The following is a 16490-nucleotide window of genomic DNA, read 5'->3' on the forward strand; positions in this document are numbered from 1 at the left end:
GAAATGGTTCAGCATAAAAGGACTTACGTTTACAGTTTATGAAGTGTAATGTTTTGTTTAGTTCACAAGAGGGAGACAAATCACACTAGGTTATGAGTTGCTCACAAAACCAATTTCAAGAGCAAAAGTATAAATTAAATTATTATTATTATTATTATTATTATTATTTCTTTGCTTCAGACACAATCTGGTATATTGTTACAGAGTATCACACCTATATCAGCTTGATTTGGAAATGCTTTTGCATTTTGCAATGCAGTGCTGTATGAATTTATAAAGCATGTTGGTATGTTTAATGAGAGGGCATTAAAAGGGAAGTCTGTAAGACTGGCCACAATATTAGCTGCACAGTTGCTATACATTCTCGTTGAACTATCATGGTTACTTAAGCTCCCACCAAATAATAATTTTTAAAAGAGTGCGTGTATGCCAGGAAGTTATTTGCCAGATTAACGGTTGAGCAGAACATGTCCTCACAAGACCTAGCAGAAAAAATATTGAAGTGTTTTAATTTTTAATGTTTAAATAATGGTGATTAACAAGACATGTCAATATTAGTTTTAACATAATTTGAAAGCTCTCTTCTTTATTTAAGAGTTAATGCAACTTTTTCATAGAATTTGCACACTTCCTACATTTAGGGGAAATCGCCCACTTAGGACTGTAATGAATTGAAAGTCCATCAGCTCCCCCTACTGGTGAGCTCCGACTCTGCACCTTCCCACAGAAACGCTCTTGACCAGGATTCGAACTGGGTGTCTTCTTGCTGAGGCGACAGCACCTTACTGCACCACATTGCTGTCCATTTCTGCATTCTTCTTCTTCTTCTTCTTTGTCTTCTTCTTCTTATTATTATTATTATTATTTTGTGTAGTAATGGTAGTTATGGTAGCATTATTTTCTATCATTAAAGAAGCTTAAGTAAAAATTAAAAGACTTAATTTGAAACATGCTCTAATTCATCAGAGCAAAGCCGATACATCGACCATGCAGAAATGCAGCTGAATTCAATGCGGCACCACGTGGCATTTCAAAATAAGAGTTGGGTGTTTCGAGAGCCAGTGAACTCTAGGGTTTTTCAAAACCATTTAAAAGGGGTGCCTCTTTAAACTGTTAAATCTTTAATTTGGGTACAGTTTAGTTGCAGCAGCGTGCATGGGACGTGATTCAAACTAACATGAGTGACAGGGATTGTCGCTTTTACCTAAAGGCGAGAGTAACATTTCTTTGTAACATTTGCTTTAGTGACCCATGACAATGAAGCACCTTTAAATTGAAAATTGAATTGAAAGATTTCAAGACCTTCCCTTTCGTCCTTTACTGAAACCTCAAAGTCAATTCAACCAAAAGCAGAAGCATGGTACATAGCTACACCAAAAAAAAAACAAGTAAACAAACACGGACACAAGGCGCCTGAAAAAAAGAAACACCAAATTCTACAAAAACATTCGAATGTTGTTGGTGAATTGGTAGGAAGCAGGCACTCTAAGACTCAGACACAACCCCCTAAAATACTGACTACATATGTTTGCCCCAGTTAGGAGTTTTGTTTATCCCGCTGAGCTAGATTAGATGTTGTCTTGCCACACAAATCTTATTTTTTTAAAATTGAAAATAAACCTTATACCTGTGTTGGAAGGAAAACTGAGTGCCCAAATACTTTATATAATTTACTATAATTTTTTTATAATCCCAGATGTAAATTTCACCCTCACCCTTAGGAATACCTTCTCAAAAAATGTTTTTTCAGGTGGTAGGAAAGTGCCTCTTCCCACAGCAAATGCTGACAGGGAAGCAAGCATCAGTGTTATGGGCCCGTAAGTAGACCCCCAAGTGATAAGACCACCTTTTTATGCCACAAGGCTGATGGCACAAAGTTGTTGAGGATAAGCACTGGTCCATGGTATGAGGCTGGACAAAATCCAGCTTCACTTGAACGAGATAGCACACTGACTCCACTGCTATCTCACCTCGGTGTGTGTGTGAGTGTGTGTGTGAGAGAGAGAGAGAGAGAGAGAGAGAGAGAGAGAGAGGGAGGGGGGGGGGGGGGGTGGAAAGCCAGTGTTACGCTGCACTAGTACCTCCTCTTCTCGGTCCCCGGGCGCACCTCTTGTTGATGGTACTGTGGGAAGCCAGATTCATTCGCTGTTTCATCAGTTAATTGGTTTGTGGACGTGTCTAGTACGACGGTGTTTCTGCTGAAAAGAAATACGTTTACAAACAAACATTTCACCTAGATACGTGGGATTTCCGCGCAATATTCTTCACTGAAATCTTCTTTTATTTACCAAGCAGAAAACAGCTGCTCGAAGTCATCGCCGCAGCAATAAGAGCACAGAGGACACCGTTAACATTTGTAAACAGATGCTTTGAATGATGGTGAAGCACATGCTGTGACCTCTACTCGGGAACACATTTCCAGCGGTTGTAAAGCATAGTTCAATTATTTTCTTCAACTACTGAGAAATGAGCTCTGAATCTACCAACTGTCTGCTAGTTCCTATACCGGAGTGTCCCGCTCTGGACTGCGTGCCCAATAAGAATGTGAAAATTGTGGTTCTAGGTGCCAGGAACGTCGGAAAAACAGGTAACGATCTTCTTTGGAAGTTTGTTTTTTAATGAGCAAATATTAGCCGATATGATTTGCAACCTCACCCTCACTATAATGGCCCCTCTCACTATAATCCAATCAATTCAGGATCACTGTCCATAAAGTATGATAATCATAGCGAAGTCAGACTGAATTTCCACCAGACGAATAATTTATGTTACATTTCAATATAGGCATCTGTAAAATTACGTCGTCCAATTGCTTAAAACCCCACAACAAGCGATCAGGAATTCCAAATGCGTATCAATTTAAATTATTTGTAAATCCCAGGTGTAGTTACTTGCACCAAGTGTTCTTTAAAAGATAATGGCACCTATCGCACTGCCATTTGTGCTTTGCTTTGTAATCTATATTGCCCTCTGGACTAGAGAAAGATTGTGGAAGGCAGGCCACGCACGTGGAAATCGCTAGTTATTCACAGCCCTCTTTCACTACACAACTAGCGCTGTACGGTACGGCTTTCCCATGGTATTTTCATCACACAGACAGACGCCAGCCTCGCGCTCTTGCAAGCAGGCAATTGTTTCCTAATGAAATTCATATTAATATGTCTACTTATGGACAGCCACCCACACACCACACTTTCTGGACTTTCTGAGACCGCCCATGTTTTTGTTTAAATTGAGTTTTTTTAATCAACAATCTGAACACCTATCAGTGTCTGCCAATGTTTTTTGGCCTTGATGCCTTCATGTTGAATTGGATTTTGCCCTTAATGGCATCTGATTAGGCAATAGTGCCCTATGAAAATTTTGGCCAAAGTAGCCTTGCCTTAAAAATGATTAAATTCAATATCCTAATGCATTTGATTTTATTTTAACCAAAATTAGCAGGGCTATTTTGCCTGGAGGGAACATACGACTGGATCCAAAATGGTGGTTCCTTTGTCGGGAAATCTAAAGACCCACGTACAGGTCATTCCATCTATCTACAGTATTTGTGTGTCTGCAAGCAGACAAATGAATAATTTCTATTTTAATTTTCCAGCCTTGATTGTGAGATTCCTCACCAGGAGATTCATTGGAGATTATGAAGCAAACACAGGTAGATGTTCTCTCTCTCTCCGTCACTGATGGGAAGTGGTACTTTATCCACACCCCAACTGAAATGGTGTCTATTGCAATATATTGTAAATATGTGGACGTTTTAATTAACGTTACCCATCTACCCATTACGGTAAATTCATTTTCAATAAGGGTGTGGATATTTCCCAGCAATGTTTCAATATCTTGATATTATATATTTTATCACAATGCATCTTCTTTCAGTGTATTTCTATTACGTCTGGTCAGTCACTCATTTTGTATTATGTGCTCTCTCAGGGGCCTTATATTCAAGAAGAATCAGTCTTGATGGAGAACAAGTTTTTTTGCAAGTGCAGGATACGCCCTGTGTTTCTCTACAGGTACGCCATATCTGTATAATGTTTGCACCATATACTGCCACTTTCATGCCAAGCAACAATCTGACCTCTCACCAAAAGCTTGTGTTTGATATCTGTTATTTCCCTCAGTGCTGTATGTTTTTTTTTAAATATCACCACCATATCACCACATATAAATGCAGTCGATTTACCATTTACCAATGTTCGGTTTGTTGAATCTCTCTGGAGGGTCTAATGACAGAGGAACACAGCATGCTAAATCAAACCCAGCAATGGAATCAAATGAGGGAACGGATAATCAAACCATTATGAATCTGGAAATGGAAATACAATTTTGTACATTCTCAATGCTGTTCAAAGGAATCTTTAAACTGTAAGTAGGGTGGTTTATGTAAAAAAAATCCCTGAAAAAAAGTGTTTTTTGTGACATTTCCAGCATTTAGATAATCCTTGGAGCAGTCTTGAACTTCATCCACCACACAAAGCATTTTTTCTGCAGTTCAAAGCATTTTTTTTACACCCTTTAAGGCTTTCTGGAATACATGACCTTTACGTCAAGCTCCAAATAGACACACATGATAACATCATAATTGTCTGCTAAGCAGCTGATAGTTTTTTTATAGACTGTCCCTTGGTGCCATTGAAGAGCATGCCCCTGTGAGTGCTGTATTAACACTGAATGCCAGCAGACTGTTAGGACGCTTTCGCAGCGCTGTATTGTTTAAATGAAGGAGCACATTTTCCATGTCTCTCCCTATGGCAGGACGACGCCGAGGGGCTGCAGTGCCAAGAACAGATTAACCGTTCCATCTACTGGGCGGACGGCTACGCGCTGGTTTTCTCCGTCATGGACCCCGGCAGCTTCCGCACCGTCTTCCCGCTCTACCAGCATGTGCGACACATCCACCCCCGGGGCAGCATCCCCCTCATCGTCGTGGGCAACAAGAGCGACCTGCCGAGGGCGCGGGTGGTGTCGTCGGCCGAGGGGGAGGCGCTTGCCGCCGAGCTGGGCGCGGCCTACTTCGAGGCATCCGCCCGCGAGGACGGGGAGGGGGTGCACGCCACCTTCCTGCACCTGTGCCAGGAGGTCAGCCGGGCCCTAGCGGCCGGGGTCGGGGAGAAACGGCGGGGGGGCCTCCACCTGGCGCGCCCCAAGTCCCCCAACATGCAGGAGCTGAAGAGGAGGTTCCGCCAGGCGCTCTCCGCCAGGGTCAGGGCAGCCACCGCCCTATGATGTCATCGCTGGGGACTGGCCCGTCCCTGTGCCAGCAGAAGGCAGGCTATGGGGTGATGTGCTGGACACGTTCACTGGACATGGACCCCCAGGGGAGCGCGGGAACCAGACTGAGGGTCACACTATTGTTCTGTGTGGCTTATCTTGAAATTTGTTTATTTGTTACAGAAACATATTTGCAGTGCTTATGACACGGTTTTATTGATCAGTTGGATCCCTCATCAGAAACTGACACAGAAAGTGTCGGTTTAAAAAAAAAAAGTTGCTCTAAGATTCTGTAATGGGAGAAGCAGTGATCTACAGTGACCTTCTAGGAGTGCACATCAGGGACATACAAACATAAAACAGTGTCATATGATTTCATTTGTAACATTTGACTTTATTAAATTTGTCTTTTGTGTTTATTAAATAAATAAATAAATAAATAAATAAATAAAATACTGCTCAACAAGGGGTTTTTGTGAACAAAAATGTGAACAAATAATTGTACATTATATATGTATTTGTATGCCACTGCGGACTGTGTACTGAAAGCTGTATATCCCAGAACCTGTAGTCATGATTGAACTGGTCTGGACACGATTCATTCACACTGCATAGATTCACTGCCCACTATTACATCTATTCATTACAAGGTTTCCAGCCTTGGTCACTTCACTGGAGTGATATTTTCAATTTGAGATCGTCTCACTGGAACGCATTCACGCGAACACGCACTTACATTAATTACGCATATATTTTCTTACCTTAGCTTAGAAAATAAGAGCCTAATTTTTCAAAATTTTCAATTAATTCATTGATGTACAATAACTCACAAAGGTTTTCAGTGAATCAACCATCAACTCAGTTGGCATCACATAGATTATTCAAATCAAAGAAAACATGCAAGTAAATCAGAAATAAATATAAGACCTTGAAATATGTGCCTTGGAAAGTCAAGTCAACCTGTCCAGTGATCTGTGAACAATTTCTTTTTCAAATCTGTAAATACACCTGGTGGTGGGATCATTACCACATTATCTCATTACACCCAGTTGGCCTTGAGATGGGGGAGGGCTTCATGAAAGCATGCAGCGAGAGAGCCAACGTCCTTTAAGAGCAAGTCCAGCGTTATCATCTGCTAAAGCGGAACACAACACACTCCATGCGGTCCCTTCAATGATTTGTACAATGCGTTTGTAATGCCTGCTTTTGAGAGACTGAGAGGAGTGTGTGTTTTTGTGTGTATTTATAGTAACCTTGAGCCTCTTCTTGGAAGAGTTTTAGCTGTGGAGTGAACATCCACGTCTGCATTCTTCACTCAAGGATTCCCGGGAAAGCCAGCCCCCTGAAAGGCTGAACGGAGCATTCTGTCCAAACGGCTGCACTGGGAACTCTTCCACTTTCCACACTGACAGACTGCCGGTCTCCAGAAGGAAGCCATCAGCTTGTCGTCCCCTTTACAAAAGCCCATCTCCCATCTAATAGGACATGTTTAACTTTCCTTCCACCCCTAGTATCACTAATTTGCAGAGCACAGGGCAAAATGTTGTGTGTGTATATATACATATATATATATATATATATACAGCTTACATGCTTGCTGATGCGATTGCGTCTTACTCACCCAGTTTTCTCACAGCTACGCCCTGCTCACTCATGACTCCCTGTCTGACCACAGCCCCACCCCATTTCAATAATTAAAGTTCTTATAAATCAATCATTAAGCAGAGACTTTCAGCCAAGGTGACTTACAAAAGTTTTGCATGGTAAGCAAACAATAAGAGCTAGAGATAGTTACAGTTGTAATCATATACAGTGTAGTTCGTAAGTATTTGGACAGTGACACGGCTGTTTCGGCTCTGTACTCCAGCACATTGGATTTGAAATGAAACTATGAAGGTTAAAGTGCAGATTGTGCACATGTGCAGATTGTGCACATGATCACTTGATATGGATGTTAATACCCACAAATTAAACCTGACAGTCTGAACTTTAACCTCATATTCATTGTTTCATTTCAAATCCAATAAGCACAGAGGCAAAACAACAAAAATTGTGTCACTGTCCAAATACTTATGGACTGTACTGTAAGTGCCACCTTCAAGGTCATTGCCTCAAGAGCTGTGAAACAAAAGATGAGAAGGGTTAGCTCATTTTTTTAAAGATAAAAACATTTAAGTTAAATAGAAACATTGAGGCGTAATCTGACATGGTGAGCTTTCAAATGTTTGCAAAAGACAGTTGGCAAATCTGCAAGGGTTTGCACAGCCATGAGTCGCCATGAAGCTTTGTGTGGGGAACTGGCAGATTCTCCTAATGTTGTTAGAGTCTACTGATAACCCAGAGCAGCACGCCTTATTCCACACTGTTAGCTTACATCAGCCTGGAAAAATTAATTTAATACCCTTGAACACACATACACACGCACACACGCACACATGCAATAATCTGCTTTTGATCTGAATGTGGTAAGCAGCAGTGTGTGGAATATATTTATCTGTCCTGGGTAGGCCAGCCGCCAGGGTGAGGGAAGGAGGTTCATGCTTTCACCTCACAGAACAGGCCGTTAAAAATGGGGCAGATACGCCAGGTGTGGCCTGCAGAAGTGGCAGCCCTCTCTTCTCATCCACATACTGTTGCAAGAAAAAAAAATCAGATCACATTTAATGCATAATTAATGCAGAAATCCAAATAATTTCAACGGGTTCACAAACTTTTTCGTGCAGCTGTATGTGGAGATCTACACCTCCTCTTCCCTCTGGGTTCAGCGGACTTTCCAAACTTTGGCAGCCAAGACAGGCATGTGTGGAATGTAGCTGGGAGAGATATAACTGGCCTGCTCCTCGCCTTTAAATACAGCAGCCGCAATTACTGATGTTATTAATAGCGTTTGTTGACTTTCCATATGGCTTTATCCCAAGTGCCCTGCATAGATCACATTCTATACCTCATTCATTGATATAACTGCTTATTTTATGCAGCAAACTGTCTTCAAGTGATGGGCTTTCATTTATCTAGCTTGAACTCTTTCAAACTTATGGGCTGTGCTGGAGAAAGTTCCTCCCTTTGAATTAATGTGCTCTTCGCTGACTATGTCAGATTTGCACACTCCTCATTGGCTTGATGAGACAAAGGTGCTCCTCATTGGCTGGATCAAACTCATTTTCTCTTGATTGGCTGGGTCAGATTTATTGTGCTCCTGAATTGCTGGATCAGAAGTCTGTTATAGCCTCTACTACAGAATTGAGTCTATAAAGGATGGTGGAGGAAATTGACAAGATACACATGTTATTATGGAAGTCAATGGAAAATTGTGCTTGAGAGTTGTAGCCAGGCTGTAGTTCATGGAGGAACTTAACAGAAATGCTGTAGCCCTACCCGAGAAGTGCTTGACTACCTGGATTCGTTTTCAGAGTGTTCAGAGCCAAATGGCAATGCCAGGTCCTGCTCATCCTCCCCCTTCCCCTCCCTTTCTAACAATCCAGCAGAGTCCTTGAGTGAATCTCCCAGCTTCCAACTCAAAAAAAGAAGGAAACAGCAACAGAAAGGAAACAGGTTATCCCAAGTAGTGTAAAAAAAAGGCAAAGAACCATTCTTTACTGTTTTTCACCACAGACAAGGTGCTCAGTTGCAAGGATAAGTGACTCCGTGCTTGGAGAGTGCACTGGGAAGCCATGCCAGCCCTGATGTAAAGACTGTCGTATGAATTGCATTCAGGCCTCTAGGACGTTTCCACCGCTGACAAGAGGCCAAAGGACATGCCACACTCCATGTTTGGTCTCTGCGGCTCCCAAGAAGATATTATCCAAAATACTTGACTGATTGGCAATGCACAAGACCAAGCAATCTGTATATATAAATATTTATATGACTATTCAAGCAGAATGTTCACATAACATTCATAACCACACTGGGAGTGTCTCTTGACTATGCCTCTAGTTTTGCAGTTCTAGTTTTTGCTATTCTGGCTTGAAGTCTCCTCAGGGGCTCACCAGTACTTGACTACATGCTGGTACGAGCATGAATATTCCTAACTTACCTTAATTCTAAAGATATAGGGAAAAAAATCAAGCACTATACAGGCGTGACATAGCTCAGGAGATAAGAGCGGTTGTCTTGCAATTGGAGGATTCCCAGTTCGATCCCCCGCCCTGGGTGTATCAAAGTGTCCCTGAGCAAGACACCTAACCCTTAATTGCTCCCAACAAGCTGATTGGTACCTTGCATGGCAGCCTTTCACTGTTGGTGGGTGAATGAAAGGATTTTTTGGAAAAAAGCGCTATATAAATGCAGTCCATTTACCATTTACCATACTACACTGTAGATGTTTTAAATATGCTTGAGTTATCTTTGATTACTGGCTGGATGGCCCCCAGCGAAATAGCTTGCTAGGAAAACAGCCTTATGCATTTGCCAAACAATGAGTGCCAAATATACAAATCTTCTTCACACATGCTAAAATAATTTGAGCACCATGTGTGACCAAGCCAATAATAAAGGAGGAGCAGGGAACTGCTCTCAATCCATAGGCTGAGGGACACCAGGGGGTGCTCCATCAAACTCACACCAGGGTTGTGTGATTGATACGTTGTTGGCTCATTTTTGATTAAATGAATAATGTCAAAGTAAACTTTTTATGTGTGTTATGGGTCACTTGAGGTTAGTTTTTATTGCTGTTAGGACTCAGTGAGGACTAGATGAGAGTTAGTTATGTCCTAATATGAAAAATCATTGAACTGAAAGAGGATGTACTTTCTGTTTTTGCATTACTGTATGCATTTTGCAATTCAACAGGGCAGGTTTCCAAACGTAGTTTTAGCCAGACGAGCTTAAACCAATTGTTTCCCCCTGCTTTTACAAATTACATCATGAACAAAATTTTTGTCAAATAACCTCTCTGGGATTTGAACTTTTTTGAAGGTTTTATGCTGAAACCAACCCACAGCGTGCGAAAGGGAAAATGGTATTGAGATTCCACATTAATTATTATTATTAACCTATTTGGTAAAATCTTCTAAAGTTTTGTAGACCATACACAAGAGCCTGGCCTCTCCATTTTGCTATTCCTAGGAATCTAACCTGTCACGGTTTCTGTGCAGGTAGATCATTTTTCTGTGCCTGCACCGGCTCAGTGGTTAGCATTCCGATTAGCCACTCGGCTAATCGTTATTTTGGTGTGTGGGGACGATTAGTTTGAGCTTGCAGATTGGCCACTCGGCTAATCGTTATTTTTGGTTCCTGTGGGAGGATTGTTCCTGCTTGAACATTCCATGCATTCCTGCAGGGTTACCTCTGATCTGTTTCACCTGTGGGTTGCTCACATCTTCCGCTGATTACCAGCCACACCTGTGGCTGGGTATTTAAAGCGTCAGTAGGCAGTGGAACGGTGCTTGAGTGTAACGTGTTTTGCTCTAGCCAGTTCCCTGTCGTATTTCTGAGAAAGGTGTAAGGAATTTAAGAACAAAGAAATTTAAAAAGAATTCTGACTTCAGTTTGTTTGTTTTTTTGGGAAAAAGGTATTAGGACGGTATATGTCCAGATTCTGAGGCCGGCGGTTTTAAGGGGTTATTGTGTCACCGTTGGGGCACAAACCTTTCTGCCCTTTACTAACCAGTTTTCCCCCCTGGTTTTAGTTGGCCTCAGAACATCTGTTTGTTTATTTTTGAAAGGACATTTTCTTTTTCTCTGCTTCGGGTCGAAGTAGTTTTTTCTTCTTTTCTTTTCCCTGTTCCTTTATCTTCTTTATATACTCCTTCTTCCTCAGTTACCCGTTTAGGGGTTTATTCATTTTTTTTGGGATACGTCCCTTAGGAGTATAGCACCCCCTTCTCATTTCGTCTCTCACGAGACTCAGTGGTTACTGGAGTGCCCCTTTGGTAACTTATAGATCCCCTGTTTGGTCGCGTCTGGTCTTCACACTTCCCCCTCCCTCACATAACCGCACTCACTTTTATGCTCTTAAAATATCTTTGGGGCTGCTGGGTAGTTTGTCCAGCTAATATTTTAACTATCATTAGCACTTTTACAAGATTAAGTCTGCCTAATAAATTGAACAAAGAGTGTGCTACCTTCAAAATTAATTGCAAACATAACTGAGGAAAACCTAGTTAAATGAGTGCCAAGTAATGCTGTGAACATTTTACAAGCAATGGCCAGTTTTACACCACCTAAGATCAATACATAATCCCTGTTCACAAATCTACGGTTGCTCCATCCTTGTTTCTGATTATTATTTGACTTTTGAGACATACATTTTTTCCCACCCCTTTGTTTTTTATTTTGTATTTTTAAATAACCCAAAGGGGTCCGTGGTTAGTTTCTGTTGCATGCCGCTGTATGGGTAGGCATCTGTTGTCAGGAGAATTCGCTCAGCACTTACAACCTCAGTCCAGCACCAGTTGATTAGATACAGTAGATGCCTTTCCTGAATGACCCCCCTCACTTCATTTTCCACATTGCCAGTTAACCCCCACAGGGAGAAAAAAATGTTGGGTCAATTGAAGCATACCTTCCATTTCCTGCAATACAAAATTGTATTAAGGGGATGGTTTTAATGCTGTCAGGCCATTCATAAACACATAACCAGGACCAATATAATGCATGAGTCCAGAGTGGTCGACTCTCAAACCATACACTGATAGCTGAGTCCCCCTCAATGGGGGTTCAAAGCCCAAGAGAGGGCGGGCTGCCTGCTCCCCTTAAAAATAAAAACATTAAAAATTAAAAATAAAAACGTGAATCCTGAAGAAACCATGTTTAACATTTAAAAGCAAAAAATAAGAACAAACAGCACTGCTAAATGTGCAAAATGCCAAATACTTCACAAAATGGCAATTTAAAAAATGTAAAAATCTCTAAATGTGCATATTGTACAGACATACCCAAATATTTCAGTGTGAGAGAAAAGAAAGAATAGAAACAGAAATGGGTACTGTCATCTAGAGCTGGAAAGAGGAACTACATGCACAAGTTTAATTTTTACTTACGCAAAGCCAAAAAGAACCACAATGAGCCCGGCCATGGAGAACATTCCCTCTGTCAGCCAATTCAGAATGAGCAGGTTAAAAAGCCTCCTCTCCCACATTTTATAGAGCTCCATTGCAGATGGCAAATGCAGCCTCAGCCTGAAAAGTAACTTGGGCAGAGCTTTGTGTGAATAACAATTACTGTTGTTTTTACAACAGTAATTTTTTTAAATGACTATTTTCTTTGAAGTCTGCTGATTTAATTCTGTACAATTACCCCCAAGAGTCAATTGTTTTTTGTGCTTTAATGTATGTGTTATATTGCCCAGATTATGCCGGGCTTTATCTCATCTTGAGTGCTTGTTTTTTTTTTTTTTTTTTTTTGTTCCAGCTGCAATTGAAACCATTGAATTGTTCTTAACTGCAAATTGTCCTTTATTATAATTTCAGTGTCTATTGAAGTAATATTTACACTCCTATGCCCACGTTATGTCAGAAAAGCTATTCATGCTACAAAGAATAAATGTCTCATATTCCCATCCCAGGATTTGTAATTGTTTAATTCTCTGCATAATGTTCTATATGGTGGATGGGTCCTTCAGCAATAGTTACATTAAACAATAAAACATTAAACAAAACAGATTAAACAATACATTTATAGGTGAAACTGGGTTCAAATTTTGTTAACATAGAAAAATGTGGACGAGATCTGCTGAAACAAAATCCATCATCAGAGTGGTGCATGCTCAAGCCTGAGAACCTTAGATCTAAACTGTGCGATTTTGCGGCACAATGACCTAAAGCAGGACTCAACGAAAACCTAATTATAAACCCCAAACATTAATATGTGAAAAATAATAATGATTAAAATAAAGATATGCATCTAGGGTAGTAGTACACACACTGAGGGCTGCATAACGTTTGTTCATTTGTTCAGATAAAATAATTTCAAAATTATGTTGACTATATTGTGATTGATTACTGTTGTTGGTATGGATTCAATGAAACTGAATTATTACATGAAATGTTGAGCTAAAATTTGAAAGGACAATTATTTGTTTTCTTTTCAGGTGCCAGTGTGTAGGACAAAACAAAAAGGAAGAACTACCAATCACTACCAAATGTTTTATTGAGCGGGTTGCTAATTAATAATATACCGCATATTAATGTAGCAATTTAAAGCGGATTTTGTTGTCATCTCCGCACTGACCTTCGGCAAACACTTTGCGCAACATGTTGGCCTAACCATGTGGTGCTCACGCGGGCCATTTCTTGCCAAGGGCCGTGCACGCATTTCCCCCCCATAAAGACTCCGTTGTGATATGGTGTTGTAGATGGGATTTAGTATAATCTTCAGGACACTCGTCCTAGGTCGGTAGAGCCGTCATACACCTGATACAGTATGACTTTGAAGAGATTATGCGCGTCACAGAAAGTGGCTCCCACTCCGACCCGCCTTGGAAACGCTGGAAACGTCGCGCCAGCACTTTCACCCGCTTTTCATTCAGCTGCGTATTAGTTCTATTTCTGAATGTTTATGCCTTTATTGATAACTATTTATAATAGAACTTAATGTTGAAACACCGCGACAACCGTTTCCGTGTCAACGTGACATTGATTGAAATACTACAGTATACAATTACACCAAAAGAAGGAAAGAAAGGCGTGGTGTACCTCTTTTCAAGGCACATGGTAGGTAAGTCAACATTGCTTTTTTGCTGCACGTCGGGTAGTATCAGGTGGTCTACATTTATGACACGCAGAATGTCAACCACGTAGTTTTGCGGGCCAGGCATGTCCTTTAAGATGATTAAATAAGTGTGCAATAGCCTATTCAGAAAAAAATGCATCGACTTTATCACGGTTATTAGTTTATTCCGAGTTATATCTGCCATTTTATCCTGGGTTAATGCTGAATTGCTCTAGATAGTACATGTGTCCAGTTATTTTTTCCCGCCTGGGTTAAGGGCGCTTAACCAACTCGTTTATTTTACAAATTGTTACCAGTTACGGCGCACTGGTAACCATAATTCGTTGGAATGGATAGTACTTTTTAAGTTCGACATTTCAATAGATCTAGTTCTCAAACTATATTACAATACAATCGTACAGCCATATTTAAATAATCCTATCCTAGATTATTAGTTATAATATCTAAACGGTGACTAGCCTGCGTCAAGATGAATGTTCTTGTAATGTTAAACCAGCCAAACATTTTTTTCGGTATTTGTTTGATGGGGGCTTAATCGATATTTAAATGAAAATCAAGTGGATTAAAAAAAATATATTATTAAAAAATTTGAAGGATTAAGACAATGATCCTGCAGAGCTAGCTGGAAAGCGTTCTGAAATATTCCACCTTCACGATTTAGGAGGAAATAATATTTCATTAATTTAGAAAAGTTTTAATTGTTGCTCTGTTTGGCAAACTCACTGAGATCTAAGATGAAGATGACCTTCAATTTATATATCCACCAAAACCCCTGTTTGTGTTAATACTGTGTGGTGAAGCCCTTGTCTACATCCGTATGGGCCCAGCAGTGTGCCTAGTAGGCATTATAAGGCCTCAGGTGCATGAGTGTTCACATGAAGGCCATCAGCAAGGCTATGGCTGTTAGAAGGCTAAGTGCTGCAAGCCATTTCTCATGATGGGAGCATGATGGGAGTTGAAGTCATGAGCTTACGCGTTCGTGTCATTTATGACAAGGTCTACACTCCCCTGATCAGCACCACCCAAAAATAATCGGCAAAAACAGTGTGCTGTGTTCCGCGTGCCATATGTCCATGAATGACTGCATGGGGTTCAAGCCTTCGGCTCTAGCGTCTATAGGGACTGAGTGTGTGACCCAGAGTTCCTTGCGATATGGTATTAACTCCAGTCCCTGCATGCAGTATTATATTAGCAGTGGTATTGTTGCTATCACAGTATGCACAGGGTGAGGGTTCTCAAATACAGACTTGGAGGCTGTTTTTTGTGCGATGATGGACACATTTTAAATATTTTGAGAAGTTTCTGAAAGCATGTACAGTAGGCCGGGCTGCCCAATCCTGATCCTGGCAATCTACCATCGTTTAAGTTTTCACTCCAGCCCTAACAAAGCAAACCCAACAGCTAGAGATCTGGTTGAGCTGCTAGTTGGTAGAATCAGGGGTGCCAAATTGTGGTTGAAATGAAAACCTTCAGGATGGTAGGTCTCCAGGAACAAGGTTGGACAACCCTGAACTAGGCTTTAGGATGGCATTCAGTGGTTCCTGGTCTAAAGCAATGGTTCTCAACCATGATCCTGACAGGCTTCAGTGTCTGCTGTATGTCATTGCTACTCAGCACTTGATTGGTCAATAAAAGCAGCTGTTTACAGAGTTAACTCACCTCTCCTGGTTTCTTGGGTCTGCACTGGTATTGATTTCAAGGTCAAAAAGAAAACCGAAAGACACTGTGGCCACTCAAGATTGGGAACCACTGGTCTAAAGTAAATCACTGTGATATTATGTTTTCAGGGGATGTACATGTGAATAGGTTCATTTTATGCTGTTTATTCTTCATTTTACAAATAAACCTCAGTTTTTATATAGTTCCAGTACTTCTTCCCTTGAGTACAGTGGTCTAGCATTCCATGCCCCATAGGAAGTTGTTCCATCTGACAATAATATTAAACTGAATTTTTAAAAGAATAATCCAGTAATATACAAACCCATGACCGCTGGAGGCATAATTTTTCTGTAGAAGCTGCTTTGGAGTTGACACTTGAGGCGTATTTTCTTGCTTTAGACCAGGGATACTCAAATCTGGCTCTCAAGACCAGTAGTACTGCTGGTATTCTTTTCTACCTGGTAGTTAATTGATGGATGAATGCCACTGATTGGACAGAGATTTAACTCACCTGGTGTCCCATGTTTAAATCAGTCCTGATTAGAGGGGAAGAATAAAAACCTACATAGGTTGCTCTGTAGAGAGACAATGTCACATTTCTAACCTAATGTCTGTATGAAGATTACATGATTCCTCTAATCACCATTGCTCTGTGTCATGCCTCGAACCTAAATCTGTATTGAAGTTCTATGCACCTTTCGCTTCTGATTTCTGCCATTGCCAACACATACACGGGTGTTTTTGTGCACAAACAAAATAGGGAGGTGTTCTCTGTATTTGACATGTTTGTGTTGTCGAAACCTGACACCTGCATCAGTAAACTTGTCCCCCTGCAATAAGCTTCCCAGTCCCGGGCAGGTTTGGGTGGGTGGGGGGGGGGGGGGGGGGGGGGTTGGGGGCGTGGGCAGGATTTGAGGGGGATAAATGGATGATGCTGTGCACGG

General features: G+C 41.0%; 1 protein-coding gene across 1 annotated transcript; it reads left to right on the top strand.

Annotated features, from left to right (window-relative positions):
- Window positions 1–2087: 2087 nt before the first annotated feature.
- Window positions 2088–5644, top strand: LOC118235007 (ras-like protein family member 11A-like). Its single transcript, XM_035431958.1, has 4 exons — window positions 2088–2587; window positions 3599–3655; window positions 3934–4016; window positions 4759–5644. The coding sequence occupies exons 1-4, from the start codon at window positions 2467–2469 to the stop codon at window positions 5227–5229; spliced, it is 732 nt and encodes a 243-aa protein (XP_035287849.1). The 5' UTR covers window positions 2088–2466; the 3' UTR covers window positions 5230–5644.
- Window positions 5645–16490: the final 10846 nt, after the last annotated feature.

The sequence above is a fragment of the Anguilla anguilla genome, chromosome 9 (genome assembly GCF_013347855.1).
Source record: "Anguilla anguilla isolate fAngAng1 chromosome 9, fAngAng1.pri, whole genome shotgun sequence".
Lineage (NCBI taxonomy): Eukaryota > Metazoa > Chordata > Actinopteri > Anguilliformes > Anguillidae > Anguilla > Anguilla anguilla.

Excerpts from the sequence above, each read along its gene's own strand:
- LOC118235007 (XM_035431958.1), top strand. The coding sequence starts at position 2,467 with ATGAGCTCTGAATCTACCAACTGTCTGCTAGTTCCTATACCGGAGTGT. Across the intron at positions 2,588-3,598 it reads CAGGAACGTCGGAAAAACAG|CCTTGATTGTGAGATTCCTC; the intron begins GTAACGATCTTC and ends TTAATTTTCCAG. Across the intron at positions 3,656-3,933 it reads AGATTATGAAGCAAACACAG|GGGCCTTATATTCAAGAAGA; the intron begins GTAGATGTTCTC and ends GTGCTCTCTCAG.